General features: G+C 49.4%; 1 protein-coding gene across 11 annotated transcripts in view; it reads right to left on the reverse strand.

The window, feature by feature from the left end:
* The window catches only part of DLGAP1 (DLG associated protein 1), a 753977-nt gene that overhangs the window by 59232 nt on the left and 675648 nt on the right, over window positions 1-19097 (reverse strand). For 8 of the 11 annotated variants that reach the window (XM_004579625.2, XM_058676806.1, XM_058676807.1 and 5 more), the window contains one exon: window positions 8876-9246. In XM_004579625.2, coding sequence (XP_004579682.1) covers window positions 8876-9246 — 371 coding nt within the window. The remainder of the gene's footprint in view (window positions 1-8875; window positions 9247-19097) is intronic. The other 3 variants (XM_058676808.1, XM_004579630.2, XM_058676814.1) reach the window with 1 other exon arrangement.

Here is a 19097-nt window from a genome sequence, read left to right on the forward strand (position 1 = left end):
CCTGGATTGAGTTCCAGGTTCAGCAGGCCCAATCTCAGCCTTTACAGGAAAGTGAGAAATAAAACTGTGGGTAGGGCCCGGCGGCATGGCCTAACAGCTGAAGTCCTCGCCTTCAACGCCCCGGGGATCCCATATGCGCGCCAGTTCTAATCCTGGCAGCTCCACTTCCCATCTAGCTCCCTGCTGGTGGCCTGGGAAAGCAGTTGAGGACGGCCCAAAGCCTTGGGACCCTGCACCCACATAGGAGACCCGGAAGAGGTTCCTGGTTCCTGACTTCGGATCGGCGCGCACTGGCTGTTGCGGCTCACTTGGGGAGTGAATCACTGGACAGAAGATCTTCCTCTCTGTCTCTCCTCCTCTCTGTATATCTGACTTTGTAATAAAAAAAAAAATAAATCTTTAAAAAAAACTGGGTAAAAGCTTGCTCTCTGTTTCTCTCTCTTTGGGTCTGCCTCTCTTGTTTGGTCTCTTTACTCTCAAATAAATAAATAGATAAATACCGTTTAAAAACTGTTAGATACATGTGTGTATAAATGTATTTACAGATGGACAAATAATAAAGGAAATGTCTAAATCTTTTTTTTATGATTTATTTATTTTGGGGCCTGTTAAACCTTCACCTCACATGCACCAGGATCCCACATGGGCGTTGGTTCGCATCCTAGCTGCTCCATTTTCCATCCAGCTCCCTGTTTGTGTCCTGGGAAAGCAGTAGAGGATGGCCCAAGGCCTTGGGACCCTGCATCCAAGTAGAAGGCCTGGAAAAAGCTCCTTTCTCCTGGCTTTGGATCGTCTCAGCTCCCACTGTTGCAGCCACTTGGGGAGTGAACCAGCGGATGGAAGTCCTTTCTCTCTGTCTTTCTTTCTCTCTGTGAATCTCTTTCCAATAATAATACATAAAATACTTAAAAAGAAAAGATAAAATAGCATATTTTAAAGTAAAAATGGATTTATTTATTTTTATTGGAAAGGCAGATCAGATTTACAGAGAGAAGAAACAGAAAGAACCTCCATCTGCTGGTTCCTTCCCAAATGGCCTCAGTGGCAGGAACTGAGCCGATCTGAAGCCCGGAGCCAGGAGCTTCTTCTGCATCTCCCACACAGGTGCACAGTCCAAGGACTTGGGCCATCCTCCACTGCTCTTCCAGGCCACAAGCAGGGAGCTGGATGGGAAGTGTAGCAGCCAGGACTCGAACTGGGACCCGTATGGGATGATGACGCTTGGAGGTAGAGGATTAGCCAGTTGAGCCATTGTTCCAGTAAATCTGCCCTTCCAGTAAAAGTACATTAAAAAAAATTCACTGCAGGTGTTGCCCATGACTTTGTGATAATAACATAGAACTTGGCTGTAAATCTGAACCCAGCAGTCCTCCCCCCGCCCCAGCTGGTGCCTGTCAACACAGCCCCGGATACAGTGTTGGACGTGAGTGCCAGTGTTGTCTGTAAAGTATCTAGAATCATAGTCAGTGTTGAGAGATATTCCCAACTGATCCTAGACTTTCTCACTTCATTTAAAAAGTTTTTTTTTTTTTTTTTAAAGATTCCTTTTATGTGTTTGAAAGGCAGAGTTAGAGAGAGAGAGATCCTCCAACTGCTGGTTCACTCCCTAAACAGCCACAATGGCTGGGGCTGGGTCAGGCTGGAAGCAGGCTCGTGGGACTTCATCTGGGTTTCCCACATGGGTGGTAGGAACCCAAGTATTTGAGCTGTCCTTTGCTGCATTTCCAGGTGTGGTAGCAGGCAGCTGGATCGGAAGTGGAGCAGTTGGCATTCAAACTCATCTTACAGATTGCTGATGTCACAAGTGGCGGCCTAACTTACTGTGCCACAGCTGGCTCCTCATGGTAGGTTTTTCCTTTTTCTTATTTTTTTTTTAAGATTTATTTATTTTCATTGGAAAGTCAGATATACAGAGAAAACGAGAGACAGGAAGATCTTCTGTCCAATTATTCACTCCCCAAGTAGCTGCCATGGCTGGAGTTGAGCCGATCTGAACCAAGGAGCCTCTTCCAGGTCTCCCACACATGTGCAGGGTCCCAAGGCTTTGGGCTGTCCTCCACTGCTTTCCCAGGCCACAGGCAGGGAGCTGGATGGGACGCAAGGCCTGCTGGAATTAGAACCAGCGCCCATATAGATTCTGGTGCATTCAAGGCGAGGACTTTAGCTGCTAGGCTACCTCGCTGGGCCCCATGGTAGGTTTTAAATGCAGTCGCTCATGGAGGAAAACAGCTCATGTTTATCATGATCATGTGAATGCATTCTGTGGATTTATCTGCATCTCAGATTTCCATGCCGTACATCTCCAAGTTATATTCTTTCAACAAAGGAAGGCAGGACAAGGTCCGGGGCTTCTTCCTTGTTTGCACCTCCTGCTGGCAACCCTCAGCATCCCAGGGTGCAATGGCTGCAGCTTCCTGCTCCCTGCAGCAGCAGTCCAGATGCCCTGCACCCCTCAGAGGTCCCGGTGGGCTGAACATACGCCATCCATGGACCATTCTTCTGACCTCCTAAACCCCGGTAACCTCAGTTTTCCTTCTCTGTCTTACCAAGTCTAGGAGTGGTGCAGACTTGGCATCTTTTATTGCTCTCACAGCCTTCCCAGACTTGTGTAACCGATTCTGTGTATTAAACTGCCTCCGTTGAAGTCACAGTCCTGGCGTTTGATTTCCTCAGCTAGATTCTAATCAATTCCATATGGCTACATGCATGAAAATTAAAAATGCTTTGGATGGCAGCCAAAGTAGCATGTTACAGCTTTATACTGTAGGGTAACATCAAAGTGACCCAGTTGAAATGTTTTGCGAAAAAGGCAAGATAGATAATTTCCCAAGAACAAAGACCCTTCATATATATGGAGAAAAGAAGAAAGAAAGGGAACAGGGTCATGAGCACTAGAATGGAGACTCAACTTCTTCCTGGTTCAAGCTCACCAAAGTGGGGGGCATGTGCGATGAAGACATCACACTCCCTATCAGGTTTCTGCCTGGAGTCCTGGAGATTTTGAGCTTCAGATCCAGCTTCCTGCTAACATACACAAAAAGACCCCAGTACCTGGGCCCCTGATACCCACGTGGGAGACCCAAACACAGTTCTGGGTTGCTGGATTCAACTTGATGCAGCCCTGACTCTTATGGGCACTGGGGACGTGAACCAGCAGATGGAAGATCTCTCTTTGTCTTCGTGACTTTGTCTCTGTCTCTCACTCTGCCATTCAAATAAATAAATAAGTCCAAAAAAAAAAAAAGAAGAAGAAGAAGAAAAGAAAAGAAAAGAAAGACCCTGCCCTGCCTCCCTAAACTGCCAGCACCTTTGCATCAAAAGATTACCATCTTTTCCCGTGAGCTGTAAGCAACTGCCTAGGTTGCCTTGCTAGGCAAATGTTACACTGCTGGGAGAAAAGCTGCCAGTAGCTGGTGGGCATTCTGGGCTTGGCTAGTGCCAAGTTTGTGTTAACTACACCAGGGTGCCAGCATCGCTGCTCATTCCTTTCTTTTTTGTCTGTTTTTTTTTTTTTTTATAGATATGTGGAGAAGACAGGAAACAATAAGCCGGAAAACCCTCCCTGGGCCCCCCAGACAGTGGGGCTCCAGACTGCCTGGAGAACAGGGTATGGGGTCATGTTAGCGTGGGAACAGCTGAGGGCATGCACACGTAGTATCGGGAAGGAATGAGTTCTGGGGTCCTCCACAGACTGGGCCTCTGCACTTGCAGGCAGGTGAGGGAGCTGAGACAAGCTAGTTTAGAGAGCGGAAATCGAAGGCTTGTCTGGGTCAGGCCAAGGCACCCGCCCACGTGGCAGACCTGGGATGGGCTGAAAAGCATCACCTGTAGTCCATTGGCATTGGCAGAAGCCGAAGCTGGGGGGCACACCTGGCTGGACTAAGCTGTAGTACTTGTCCACACGTGTCAGAGCAGGGGGGTGGGCCATGTCAGTCTGGGCCACGGCACCCACCAGATAATGAAAGAACTGGATCTGGGGGCAGATTCTATAAAGTATTTGTGGGCTCGTTTCTGTGAGACTGCAACACCCAATGGTTTATGCAGAGAGCTGGGGGATGGTGACGGGTTGAGTCAGGCTAGACCACAGAGCTTACCTGACAGGAACCCACCTGATACTCAAGGGAGCTGTGGCTGGGAGGAGGCTCGGCAGACCAGGTTGTAGCACCAACTTGCACACACAAAGGCCAAGACTTAGGACAGACATGCCAAGCAGGACCGCTGCACCTGCTGGCATGCATGGGACCTGGGGCTGGGAGCAGGCTTGACCGGGAAATGCAGGGAATTCCCCCACTAAGCTGAAGCTTCTGCAGGGCAGTACAAGAATTGGGGCTGAGGCGGAACAGACCAGGTAAGTCTGCAGCACTTGTCAGCATTTGTGTGGGCTGAGTCTGGGGACAAGCTGGGCAGGCCAAGCTGAGTAACCACTGGCACATGCAAAAGATGGAACTGAGGGCAGATCATGCCAAGCAGGGCCACTGCACCCACTGGCACATGTGGGACTCAAGGCTGGGAACGGGCCTGTAGGGGAACTCGGAGGACTTACCTGCTGGGCTGCGGTCCCCACTGAGGCTGTGGGTGGAGGTTGGGTAAGGCTTCAGCACCATCAACGTGTGTGGGGGCTAGGTCTGGGGGTGGTTCAAACTGGGCTAGGCTCTAGTACTTGCAGGTGCTCTTGAGGTCAGAATGGGTGTGGGACAGGCAAGGCTAGGTCTTGGCACCTGCTGGTTCATGTGACAGCCAGGTCTTGGGGTGGCAAGGCTGTAGCAATCACCAATAAGAGCCAGAATGGGTACAGGCCAGTTAGGCTAAGCCACAGTACCCACCAATGAGTGCCAGGACTGGGAGGCCAGTCATGTAGTCTGGCCAGAAGCACTTGCTGGCACACGTGAGAGCCACTGCTGGAAGTGGGCCTGACAGGGGAACTTAAGGAACTCCTCTGCTAGGTCATAATTCCTGCTGGTGAATGTGAGAGATAGGGTCAGTCCAGATCAAGATGGGCTGCAGCACCCAATGACATACATGTGAGCAGGGTCTGTCCACAGCACACACTGGCATGAGCAAGAGCCAGGATGGAGTGCAGGACAGGCCTGGTTGGACTACAACATCTGTCAGTTCACATGAGAGCTGGGAGTAAGCCAGGGTGAGCTAGATTGCAGTACCTGTTGGTGAGAACTGAAATGGGAAAAGCCTGGGCTGAATCAGGCTGCAGCATCTTATACTGAATGCTGAGATTGGTTACGGGCCAGTATAGACTGGGCCGCAGCACTTGCGGGCACATGCAAGACCTAGGACTTGGTCATACATATAGGAATGTACATGACTCCCTTGCAGGGCTTCTGCTTCTACTGGTGAGCGTGAGAGCCAGGACTGGGAATAGGCCAGGCTGGGCTAGACTGTCACAGCCTCCGGTGTGATTCAACATGGGTGAGGGGTATCCAGACTGTGCCACAGCACCAGCTGTCAAGCACCTAGGCCAGGCCTGAGTAGGAGAAGTGTGTGTCCTGTCAGGCTTGACTACAGTACCTCGTGGCAGGCACAAGATCCAAGACAAGGAGCATGCTTGGCAAGAAAACTGTGGGCACTCCTCTGCTGGGCTGCAGCTCCAGCTGGTGAGCATGAGAGTCATGGCTGGGGGCAGGCCTGCTGAAGGGTACCATTAGGCTGTGGTACCCACTGACTGATACATGTGAGGATTGGGTCTGGCAGGCTAGCTGGGTTGGGCCACACCACAGCACCTGTTGATTCATGTGAGATCTGGAGCTGGGGTAGAATTGACCAAGCTGCATCCACCACTATGTGTGTTGGCTGGTGCAGGTGACAGACTATACCTGACCCTGAACTGGTGGGTACACACAAATCAATCTGAAGTTACCCCAGGCAAAGTTTCTGGGGGACTCTCCAATGGACTGCTGGATACAGATCCCAGCCATAGGGAGAAAAAAAATCACAAGCTGTGTTGTCTGGTCTTGGAATGCATGCAATGAGACAGGGCCTCCTCAGTTACTGAAGCCCATGCAGTGGACAGCAGGCCCAGATGCACACGAAGGATGTGACAGGCAGCTCAACTAGGCCACCAAAGGATGTCGACTGCCCTGTCAGAGGATGGAAAGCAGAATAGGCTGAACAATTCTCCTGGCCAAATTTTGCAACATGTTCCTGGGTTTGTGGATGCACTAAGGAAGGCTTTGTCAACCAATAGACCTTGGAAAGATTTCCTCAACCCTAGAGCAATGAAACCAACAACATCTCAGAACTATCAAAACCACTCAAGTAACACCTTGGAACACTCTTCCCCACATCTGGATTTCTAACGCATCATCAAATGACCATCCCGCATCCCTGCGTTGCTAATGTTTTTGACAGCAAGGAGAAGGGGAAACAGAAGAAAAAAAAAATTGAAGCATTTGTTCCACTCATCTTCCTTCAAATCTGACCCTCTCCACCCTAATCAGGTCCACACGGGTAAAACATCGCTCTCAATTATGCAAACAATATCAAAAAGAAAATTGAACTTTTAAAAAAGAAAAATAAAAGCCAAAGAATCTCACAACATATTAGCATCTTTTAGTTCTGGTCATTGTTTGCAAATTTCTCTCTATAACTTCCCTTCTTATTTAGATCTCATTGTTGACAGATGTCCTCTTATATATAATATCTAGGGTTGTTTGCTTAAATTTACAAAGTGGGTTTCACACTTTTCAAAAGAAATTGCAGGGTAAATATATCTGTTTTAAAAGAAACTGAGAAAGATCCCATCCAAAGCAGGAGAGAGAATGTCGGTGTGATTGGCTAGTGGGGGACGAGATGAGTGAGACAGCTCCACCCGACAGTGAGGAGCCCTTGTGTGCCGCCCCGTGCCGGCTTAGAGCCCCGCGCATGTGGTCAGGCCCCGCATGAAGACATTTTGGTCAACAACTGTGGTACCCTGGAAGACAACATGCTGCTCTATGACACCACAGCCATCGTAGTTGGTGTCATCACATCCTACAATGTTCCCAAAAAAACAAACTCCCCCAGATCTGTGTGTCTCAGAAGATGTCCCTGCATTAAGTGGTCTATGACTATATCACATAGGTTAAATTTTTTTTAAGATTTATTTTTATTGCAAAGTCAGATATACAGAGAGGAGGTGAGACAGAGAGGAAGATCTTCCGTCCGATGATTCACTCCCCAAGCAGTTGCAACATCTGGAGCTGAGCTGATCCAAAGCCAGGAGCCTGAAGCCTCTTCCAGGTCTCCCACACGGGCCCAGGGTCCCAAAGGTTTTGGGCCATCCTTGACTGCTTTCCCAGGCCACAAGCAGGGAGCTGGGAAGCAGGGCTGCTGGGATTAGTGCCAGGCCTGATCTCTAAGCATTTTTAAGTGTACCATTTAATGATCGAAGCACACTCCTCTTCTTGCACAATCATCAGCTTTTGCCAGATCTGGAATTTTCCCTTCAGGCCTGGTGTGATAAGCTAGTGGCTAAAGTTCTCGCCTTAAACGTGCCGGGATCCCATATGGCGCTGGTTTGGCAGTTGAGGATGGTCCAAAGCTTTGGAACCCTGCACATGTGTGGGAGACCTGGAAGAGGCTCCAGGCTCATGGCTTTGGATCAGCTCAGTTCGTTGTGACCGCTTGAGGAGTGAATCATTGGACGGAAGATCTTCTTCTCTCTCTCCTCCTCTCTGTATGTCTGTCTAATAAAAAGAAATAAATCTTAAAATAAAAAGATTTTTTTTCCCCTCATCTCAAACTGAAACTTTGTACCCATTAAAAATAATTCCATAAGAAGGTAGATTTTTGGAAATTTAGTTGTCCAAATAATCCTATAAGGGATAAATGAAGAAACCTAGGATTGGGGTGGTGGGAGGGGGAGACGGGTGAGGTGTGGGCCTTGCCTTTGGGCCCTCACTCCCTCCGTGTCATCTACTCCCAAGTTCCAATGTGACAATGTCTTCAGGGAAATTCAGCAACTTGTGCCATGGCAACCTGGGGATTATGAAAAGATTTGTGACTCACTGCTACTAGACAAAGATGAATCGCCTTTGAAGGTGGACTTTGCAAAACGGACTGTGAAAATACTGTGAAAAGTGCCTCCTGCCTGCTGTCTAGATGTGCCTTGGAATGGTTCCATGTGGGTAGGCTTACTGGAGTTCAAACAGAAGCTACAATTCAACGGGCACCTGTTGAACCATACTGCACAATAAGAACGAAGAGAAAAAAAATCATTTTGACAGAAGGAAATCTCTAGCAGGGTAACCCAAACCAAACAGTAGTTTTTTTAAAAAAAGACAGAATCAATTTTATCTGAAACAGACAGGAAACAGTGACCCGAATCGAGAAGCCTGCTGAGTTGTCTACTGCATTTATGAAATGCATGATTAAGTAGCCAGCAATCGGGCTGTGGCCCCTGCACATTGCTTCCTGGTGATGCTGGGAGGTGAGTTATTGCTTTCCACACTGCCACTCACTTTGGTCTTGCTCTCCCACATCCAGGAGAAATGACTCCCATTGTTTTCCCACCGGGTAACTCAGTGGGGTTGGACGTACTGTAACACAACCCCACAACTGAGGTGACCTTCGTGCGCCTCCTTCTTTGTTGAGGATTCAAATGCACCTTACATTTGAATGTACTCACATTCCTTGAATTATCTTAGAGTTTGAGTCACACATTGAACTTCGATAACAACAATAATAAAAAGCTGCTAGTTACACGTCTACAGACACAAATTCGTCCATGGTTTTGAACCACATCCAACTGTAGGAAGCCCACAGCCAGTTAATGTACAAATGCAATCATACTGTGGCTCTGTCCTCCTACAGGCCAACACAAAACGTGTTCCATTCCTCAGTTGTGGGTTCCCGTTTCAAACCCAGGAAGGGAGGTAGTTACCTGGATCCCAATGGAGAGGCATCGGTTCTTCTTAAAGTCTTTCTTCCTGTCCTCGGTGGTGACCGTGGCGATGGTGGTGGTGGTAGTGACGGTGGCAGTGTTATTGCCCATGTGCTGGCTGGCAGGGCCATGGATCTGGGCATTGGCGGCTTCGATGGCGGCAGTCAGAGCCTTCATACTGTCCAGGCTCTCCGTGGAGTTGCTGAGTCCAGACTGGCTGATGATGTCCCCGCGCTGGCCCTGGCCGTCCATGTAGGCATCTTGCGCAGATTCTGTGCTACTCTGGGCTGTGATAGAAATGAAAGGTTTCGTGGTAGTTCTGGGTGGGACTGGAGGTGGAGTCTTCTTATATGTTGTAATGCAAGATGACACTGGAAGACAGTGAAAACAAAGACACTGTGATTTCTGGGTGGGCTTGCATATCTGACACTGTAACTGACAGCCATTGGACCCGGGGCACACACAACAGCGTTACAACACTGGAGGTGGAGACAAGTCCCTTGACAGACACGGAAGACCCCTGCTTAGCTGGGGCACTTGGACCTCCCATGAGGCGATATCCCACAAAGGTAAGGGGCAACATCAACCTCTGAGATGGAAATTGACAGGAGTCAACATAGACTAGACGTCATCAGCCGTCTGCAGGAATCTGCCCGGGGAAACAACATGGTATAAACACATGGCTAAAGTGTGAGGTGCCTCTACCTTCTCAGGAAAGTGTTAACACACTGTTCAGGTCAGAAAGAGTATTACATTAGCGAAAATCCTTGTGGCTGAGAACACTGGGGGAAAAAAAGCAGGGAGAGCAAAGGGACTATGTGTGCTGACCCTAATGACAAGGCTTGGGGTCCCAGGAGCAAGCGCAGCAAGTTCCTGCAATGCACTTCAATGAGAGCCAGTCACTCCACCCTCTTTCCTTCTCTCCATCTTTCTTGGCTGTGTTTCTGTCTTCTCCACTCTGCTGCTTGGCCCTTCCACCCTCTTTCACTTCTCTGACAGGTGCTCATTGTCCATTTTTGTTGTGAACTTGGGTCTGTTTGGTGAAACAGAGCTGCTTACTGAGAAGGGGGTGCAGTGCCCCCACATTTCCCTGTTGTACCGAAAGCCTGGTATTACAAATCCATCTGTGTGTGTGGTCTGTCTGAGTCTGCTTCCTGATGTGCTTCCCTTTAAGGGGTCTGGATGGAGGACACACGGGTCCATGCCTGGTGTGGACTTGCCGAGCTTTCCCTGAGAGTCCAGCCGACATGGCCCCTAGCCCTTCCCCCAGCCAACTGAGTGTAACCCTGAGGATCTTAAAGCAAGCTTTCCACATGAGTGTTCTGTTTGCCATTTGTGGAGCGTGATTTAACAAAATAAAGGTCATAAAAGGTCTATTTAGGTTTCTGAGTGGGAACTCCCATCAGTGAAGAGTGAGTTCCTGGGGCTTGTTTAGTCCCCTCAAAAACTTTTTTTGATGTTCGGCTCGGCGATGGAGACTCCAGTTTAAGACGCCTTTGTCCGCCAGCAGAGAGTCTGGGCTCGGCGCCTGGCTCAGCTGCAGATCCCAGCTTCCTGCGAATGCAGAGCCTTGGGAGGTCAGCAGGCAGCGGCTCAAGTAGTTGGGTTCCTGCCACCTGGTCAAGCCCTTGTCACTGTGGGCGTGTGGGGGATAGAGCAGAGGGTGGGAGCACCCTGCCTCTCTCTCTTTATGTCTCAGATAAATTAATTAATTTAAAAAATGCAAACTATTATGTTTCATCACTTTGTCCTCATCACCTCACGCCTTTTCCGTTCATAACTGGCATTGCCGTGATTGGACTCAGACTTGGTCCCACAGTTCCCACTTGTCACCTGCAGTCCCAGCTACACAGGGGCCACTGCACTGATCTACTTGCTTTCCTCAGGCCACTCACACATCCAGGGTCAGGAGCAGAACCCTTCTGCTGGCCCTCCTGGGAAGCCCCTGGTTCAGCCATGCAAACACGCGGGCTGCTGGGACACGGCCTCCTTGTGCAAGGCACGGAACCCACCAGGGTGCTGCCTGTGGGCTGTCAGGATTAGGGAGAGTGCTCCGTCTCAGTGACCCCACTGAGAGCCTGTAGTGAGTGGGAGCGGAAAGCAGCACAACTAAGATTGGATCTGTCTCCTGTTCTATTGCCCCTAAGGCAAGTCTTCCCAGTGTGAACTCAGAATTTCGTTCCCAAGGCATTCTCAAGCCACTCAGCTCACTCACCCTGGGAAGCAGCTAAGTCACGCATCGCAACATCAACTGTCTGATCCTTTGGATTGTTTCAGGTACGGTTTGTCATCAGCTCTCCCAGACTTCCTCTTTGAGCATGGGTAATCAAATCTGAACAATGTGGGCCTGGCGCGGTAGCTTAGCAGCTAAAGTCCTCGCCTTGCATGTGCCAGGATCCCATATGGGTGCCGGTTCATGTCCCGATGGCTTTACTTCCCATCCGGCTCCCTGCCTGTGGCCTAGGGAGGGCAGTAGAGGATGGCCCAAAGTCTTGGGATCTGCACCTGCATGGGAGACCTAGAAGAAGCTCCTGGCTCCTGGCTTCGGATTAGCTCAGCTTTGGCCGTTGCAGCCACTTAGGGAAGTAAATCAGTGGATGGAAGATTTTTCTGTCTCTCCTTCTCTGTAAATCTGACTTTCCAATAAAAATAAATTAAAAAATGAGCAATCCAGCTAAGCATATCACTTCATTTTCTGTGATATACAGTAAAAATCCTGCCATGATATAATCAAGATGTGTGGGGGGATGTTAGGTCCCATTATGTCCAGTGTGGTGGTTGCACTTAAGACTGTGCTCCTGTGTGTTCCCACACTCCCCAGGTCAAATGCAGCTTTACTAGGGTTAGGTTGGGCAAGGAGAATGTTAGGAGCTTGGCTTCTGCAGTAGACGGGCCCAGCTCTGACACCCAAAGGAGCTAAGGGTTTGAAATGGTCCCACTTTGAATAAAGCAGCTTAGAAGCGGACAGGAACCAGCTGCATGGTCTGAGATGGGTGCTGCTGGGCAATGTGGGGGACAGTTATAACATGAGGGGATTTTATTATTTAAAAATGTTATTTGTTTGGGGGGCAGGCGCTGTGACGGTTCAGGTTGTGGCCCTGGCATCGCATCTGGGCTCCAGTTCAAATCTCGGCCGCTCCACTTTCAATCCACTCCCTGCTCATGTTCCTAGGAAATCAGGCGAGGATAGTCTGAGTGCTTGAGCACCTGCACCCATGTGGGGGACCCAGAAGAAGCTCCTGGCTCCTGGCTTCTGGCCTGGGACCCACCCAGCTCTAGCCATTGTGGTCATTAGGGGAGTGAAGCAGCAGATGGAAGATCTTTGCCTCTCTCTGTAACTCTGCCCTTCAAATGAATAAACAGTTTCAAAAGCGAACAAGTGCTTATTTTCATTCTACCTGAAAAACACAGATATAGAGCTTCTATCTGCTAGATTACTCTCCCAACGCTTATGATAGCTGCAACTGAGCCAGGGAGAGGCCAGGGACCAGAACTCCAGCCTGGTCTCCCATGTGGGTGGCTGGGATCCAAGTCCTTTAGCCATCATCTGCTGCTACAATCTGGTTCCGAGCAGAGCCGGAGCCCAGGTACCCGGATGGGGGATGGTAGGCATCTCAAGCAGTGGCTTAACTACTGAGCCTACCACCTGCTCCAGTGTGACACCACATTTCATGGCCACGTGAGATCTGGCACAGTCCTACCTCAGTCAAAAGCTTCCTGCGTTCCTCCCACAAGAATTTAAACAGAATTCAAATCTGTAAGCGTGGTCTCTGAAGGAAAGGAAGTGGGATCCACAGCGCAATGCCTCATGCTCTCTCCTTCTTGCCCAATTATCTGACACCGTAGGCTGTTCCAGAAATATCACTCAAAGCCCTGACTTCTTCCCTCCACGTCATTCATTCCCAGCTTTGCAGGCCAAACTCCCAGACCCTTTCTGCCCTCCCAAAGAAGCCTTGAAACACCATCTTCACTATTCAGCACCACAAAGGATTTCGAAAACCTGAGAAAGTTCGAATACCCCGCAAGTGTGTGAAATGCCAGATTCAGAAAGCAAGAGTGAGGGACTTAGACTTAGGTGGTCACCCTCAAAAAGCGGGATTTCAAAACACAAGTTGGCGGGGGGAGTATCTGGTCTGGCAGCTAATGTCTTCCTTGGAACTTAGGCTTCACTCTTGACTCAACTTCCTGCTAATGCCTGCCCCGGGAGGCAGCGGTGATGGCTGAGTCACTGCCATCTAACACTCACGTGGGAGACCTGGGTAGAGTTCCCAACTCCCAGCTTTCATTGGTGTTTTGGTAATGAACCAACAAGTAAGAGTATTTCTCTCTCGTTGAGAAGGTTTATTTATTTATTTATTTGAAAGGTAGTAAAATCTGGAAGGAAGGAGGGAGGAGGAGAGAGAGAGATCTTCCATCTGCTGATTCACTCCCCAAATGAATGCAACAGCCATGGCTGGACCAGGCTGAAATCTGGATCCTGGAATTCCATCCAGGTCTCCTTTGCTGATGACAGCGACCCAAGCCTTTGAACCCTCACCTGTTGTTTGGGAGTTCTTTGTCTATCTGCCTCCCTGCTTCTCAAAATACAAAAATAAAAGACTCATTAAAAGATTTTGGGAGTCGGATGGCCTTGACGGCTTGGAGTCGGATGGCCTTGACGGCTTGGAGTTGGAAGTGGCTCTGACCCGTTTGCTAGCATTGACTGCGCACATCTCTTCCTCCCTGTGTTTGGCTTCAAGTTGCTCTTGTCACGGATAGCTGTAAATGGGCAAGTTTCCGTCTGGAAGGCTAGTTGTACACATTTCCAGCACATCTCTGTGCATAGAATAAGGCTGTGTAAAGCATCCCCAGTCTGGTGCCGGTTCACACACTACCATGTTGGTTACCGTGCGAGAAGGGAAATGCTATACAAACTAAGAGGAAGCTTCTACTTATTGTACAGTGTTTGCTGAATCTAACAAAAAGAAAACACGGGGCTTGTTTTTATATGCTTTGCTTCTTAGATGTCCGTTCAGCTAGCATTTTTTTTTTATTATTATTGCATTTTACCAAAACTCTGATCTACAACAAGTTGAAGCTCAAACAAACTGGATGTTCATCAGACTGTGTGAAAAGCTCTGATGTTGAAATCTGCAAATCCAGAGAACGTATTACAGAGACAGGCAAGGTGTGCTTTGAGTCTAGCTCCTCTGTTTCCAATCCAGCTCCTTGCTGACGTGCGTGGGAAAGCAAAGGAAGATGACCCACGTGCTTGGGCTCCCGCCACCATGTGGGGAGACTGCGAGGAAGCTCCCGGCTTCAGCCAAATCCAGCTGAAACCACTGTAGCCATTGAGAAGTGAACCTGTGGTCTATTTCGGAGAGCATTTATGAAGAGAGCAAAAGAGAAAAAGTGTGAAGAGAAAGGATGAAATCTGGAAGCCACTGCAACAACTCAGACTAGAACAGCTCGGGCTGCAGAGGTGTGTCAGTGACTGTGGTATCTGCAACAGAGGGGGTGAGGGAGCTTGCCCAGCATCTTGTTCTGGGCCTCTTCTCTTTAAGAGAGAACTGAGGATGCTCTGAGGAGAGGATACTGCATCTTAAGAGCGAGGAGTGTTTGTGAGGGTAAGCAGGTGCTCCATGTGTTTTGGAGGGCTGTTCTGTGGCTGATGACAGGGCTGGTCGTGTGCAGGGTCCCAAGGGAAGCCACCCGGGCAAGAGCTCCAAGATGCAGGTTGGCCCATTCAGCCAGTGGCAGGTGTACACAAGCAGCCCATGTTTGGCTGAGAAGTTAGAGAAAAGGCGGCAATGTGTGGCAGGAGGCTGGCTCAGGCGACTAGAGCAGGCATGACTGGAATCGTGGCAGCTTCTCCTGGACAGACAAGCCCAACACGGGTGTCCTCTCTCCAGCTGTTCAGTGCCACCTGGGGACCCTGACTGCAGGAAAACCACTGGCCCCTGACTTCAGCTCTGGCTCTGAACCTCCAAATCCATGAACTGCGTCCCCCACCCCAGCAAAAAACAAACAAACAAACAAACAAAAAAACCCTTTCTTCCTAAGTAACATGTCTTGGATGTTTTACTGGACTAACAAAGGACTAACACAAAGCACCAAGCCAGGGGAGCAAGACAGACGAAGAGATGGGGAATTCGTTCAGGTCCCTGAAGTGCTACTAGATGTTCCTCATCTGCAGGGAGCAAACCCTTACTCTGGATGGAGCAGTGAGCTGTGACCTCTGGTGAGCAGACTGCAACATTCCCATTTGCAATGGCGGCTCCTAAGCCATACACAGGTGAGTTGTTGGAGTGCTCAGGCTTTCAAACCCCATCATTTTATTAGCTCAAACTGCTTCTATTCACTCCCCAAAAGAATCCAACAAAGCCCAGCGTTTCCCAGGAGTGACGCCTCAGTACAGAATGCTCAATACTCCATAGTAACTCAGGCAAGAGCCAGTGAACCAGCAACTGAACCTGAAGGTGTGAGAGGAGTTAGACCGGGTAGTAGGCAGTTAAGGTATTCTGGGTCTCCAAGTCATTTTTTTCTCAAATATAAAGGGGTATTTTCCCCACCATGTCTTGGATTCACCAGAGCACGTCTCTCCCAAGACAAGTGCATATCTTAACTTATCAGGAGTGCTTCCCCAAGAAACAGGGGCGACATTAACATATGTATTCCCCACCTGAAGCCTCCGCCCAATTCTGTCTCCAGCCATTGCCGAGGGGGAGGGCTTCAGACTGGCCTCCTTATCATTAGAAAGGGACCAAGGAAGTTGGCCAGTGACACCTTTCTGGCCTTTTGTCCCAAGGCCAGGTACCATGGAAACCAGGAATTTTCTCCACCATTGAAACAGGTCTTTTTGCCTTTCCTCCTGCCACGATGGCAGAGGATCTCAGAGCCCCCTCCCGTCACTAGGACGGGAGTCTCCTTTCTCAGCTTTTCTAATAAATCTTGCTTTAAAACTAAACTGTGTCCGCACGAAAATTCTTCTTTCCTGCGAGACAAGAGTTGAGGTTGCTGCCGTACTCGGGGTCAAACAACCCTACAACAAAGGGACCCACACAGGGTGCACCAGCTGCAATTTTTAAAAGATTGCAGGAAGCACGTTGAGCACAGCTGTCTCGGTGCTGTTCGGGACACTCTTATCTTCCTGTGCAGTGGCTGGGTTTGTCCCCGAGCCACTCCCGGGTCCAACTTCCTGCTAGTGCACACCTGACAAGCAACGGGGATGACTCAGGCAGCTAGGTCCTTGCTGCATGAGTGGAAGGTCGGGGTGGAGCTCCCAGCTGCTGGCTGCAGCCGGGTCCCGGCAGTTGGGGGACGAATCAGCAGATGGGAGCTCTCTGCCTTCCAAATAGACAGAAATAGCTCAGAAAGCAACTCTACGGAAGAAAAATGCACACGACCATGTTCCAGACTGTTTACAGCAGGCCACCCAGAGTGTGGTGGTCAGCTTCCCTGCAGGGGACGCGGAGATCGCTGGCGGCGGCGGCGGGAGGGTGGACATAGTGTGCCATTGGCCTCCTCTGGAGGACAGGCTCCCAAGAGGTGGCTGACTTCCACTGAAGTCATCTTCCACGGAAACCGCAAAGATGACATACTCATCCTCCCCTTACAAAGTAGAAAAAGCTGTGTGTGTGTGTGGGGGGGGGGAGCAGGGCGGGCAGACTACTGGCTGGTCCGTAGTTACCAGTATTCCAGACACTTCCTAATGCCAGATGAATGCCCAAGCCTCGGCACGTCTGGCTTGGAGATCTATTCAGCTGATAATCGCCGCCTCTTTTGGGGGAGAGCGGCTGTTGACTGGATGAAACACGACATTGTTCTCAGAACGGGTTGTGGGGGAGAGACTGGGAAGGTTTGTTTCAGAGTCACAGTTTTGTTTTTTGGTTTTTTTTTTTAAGAGGCACCCAAGTTGTTTTAACAAGTTCCTGCAAAACTCGGGGCTTCCTGAACTGATGCTGTTTTGCACAGTGCGAGTACTGTACTAAACTCCAGGCAGGGCGGGATCAGAAAGTGAGAGTCATTAAAAAAAAAAAAACTAAAAAGCCCCAGGCACTTGATGCCTGGAAATGATGTCAGAGACGGCCACTCCTCTGTTAGAACTACAACCAAACAATGCCGAGCAGCTGCTCGGTGAATGCCAGCGCCAACCCAGTTAAAAGCGTTACCAAGCCGCGGACTCAGGGCTGCGCCCCTCTCGCCCACATTGTCCCCTAGCCCTTTCGGGAACCTGGCAACAGGTAACGTGGCAACCTTTGACTTATAAAATGGCAAGTGGCATAATTTCAGGGAACAATTTTTTTTTCCAAGCCAGCTGCCTCTCCATGACCACCGCTCCCCAATCCCCCACCTCCCTGGCTCGTCCCTCCCAGCCCAAAGTCTGAGAAAACAAAGTGTAGCTGTAAGCAATCCTACTCGCGAGTGTCCCCTTGTGGCCAGGATCGGAACAGCATTTATGTACTCCTGAAATCCGCGGTTCAACTTCAAGGTGAGCGCTGCTGTGAGAAGAGGGGGACAACGTGGCCTTTTCGTCCAAAAAAAGCGTAAGTCAAGAATCATAACTTTCTGCCTTTTAAACTTAGTATCATCACGAGAATATAACCCTAGCTGCAGGTTTAAAAAAAATATCCCTGCATTGGGTAGGGAGGGATTGTTTGTTTCTGTTTCGAACCAGCTACTAGCATATATATATATATTTAGGTGACAGATTAAAAAGCAAGAACGGTTGTGCCGTTTTCCTTCCCAGTTCAAGGTTTGCAGTGGATGGTGGTGAGGATTAATAACCAGGAATGGGGGCGGGGGGACTGTTGCACTTGCCAGTTCTAGCTGAATTTGTACTTCCTCCAGTCTCCTCCTCCCAGGCCAGACACTGTTAGTTCTTCTCGCTGGCTATTAGGGGAGCCTGTTTACAAGGATTTAACTCAGGGTTTCCACACTGCAGGCCTGCTTCCCAGAGAGCATGCCTACATGCCCCACCTTAACTCTTTTACCTCTGATCTCTGTGTGGGGCAAACACCCACCCAAATGCCAAGGGCAGCATTTTTAACCTCCCTCCTTCCCTCGGCACAGGTGCTCCCTTGCCCGTCGGGGCTGTGGACGGAGGATAATTGTGAGCTGCATGGGTCGTTGTCCGAGAGAGAGGACATCTGTTGCATCTCGCTTTGGACATGTTCCCTGGAAACTAAGAAGGAGGTGAGATCAAAGTAACTGCTCCCTTTAGAAAGTTTCATTCATTAACTAAATTAGAGGACATTACATGATGATGGGGAGGGTGTCAGTCTAGAAGGCTCAGGTCCAGGGGCTAAGGTCTAAAACTTTTCATGTGCAGTTTTAATGTAACTTGCCGGTAAGTTAAATATTCGAAACAAAGTTTCCAAAGAGTACATCTGTTGCTACCTCGAGCCTAGACTAAAAGTGAACAATGTGGCACTCTGAGTAAGACTCACTTGACCAGCAATGAAGAAAAAATTTCTTCCCACAGCCAGGGCCGCCTTGTGGAAGCCAGGCTACGGGAGAACATCAGGTTTACTCATTTGCAGAGCAGGGAAGGGTGTTGCTTCCAGCAGGGAATGCAAGCAGCATTTCACGGCTCATTTTCCCAGCCTTTCCAACAGGTGCTATTGAGTCATCCTTGTACACAAGCGGCCGCTTGGTCGTTTCATCTGTTGGGCTTCAATTTCCATTTGTTTCCATGACTTGATGAAGTGATTTCTAACCCTGAGTCAGATACATCACTTCCGCTTGGATTATTTAAAAAAAACTAAACACGTGTAACAATGTGTGTGTTTTGCAAAATCTGTCCTGGCCAGGTCGATGGATCTTCCTGGGTTGAATGGACTGTTTACGGGAAGGGAAGATCAGGGGCCCAAGGTCAGCTACAGGATTATATAAGGTTTCCTGTTTGGGCAGCTGGTCTACCAGTCCCTCAGGTGAGACCAGGATAGGTCTTGTTGGAATTCAGGCTGGCTGGGTAGGGAAGCAAAGCTTTCTCTTTGGTTTTTCTGTGACCAGTTTTCATGTTGTGTCTGCTATCACTTGTCAGCAACCAGGTCCCATATTCCCTGCTAGTGGCTTTTCCCCCTGACCGGATGAGAGGAATGTGTTCAGTAAGGCAGCAGTCAGCGCAGGGCACGCACTGTATTCTGTCTGGGTCACGGATGTCGCTTGGAACACGTGTGGTGCATAGATGTGCCTGACGCACCTGAGGGAATGAGCTTGGGAGAGTAGGTACTTCCTGAAG

This window comes from Ochotona princeps, chromosome 18 (genome assembly GCF_030435755.1).
Source record: "Ochotona princeps isolate mOchPri1 chromosome 18, mOchPri1.hap1, whole genome shotgun sequence".
Taxonomy (NCBI): domain Eukaryota; kingdom Metazoa; phylum Chordata; class Mammalia; order Lagomorpha; family Ochotonidae; genus Ochotona; species Ochotona princeps.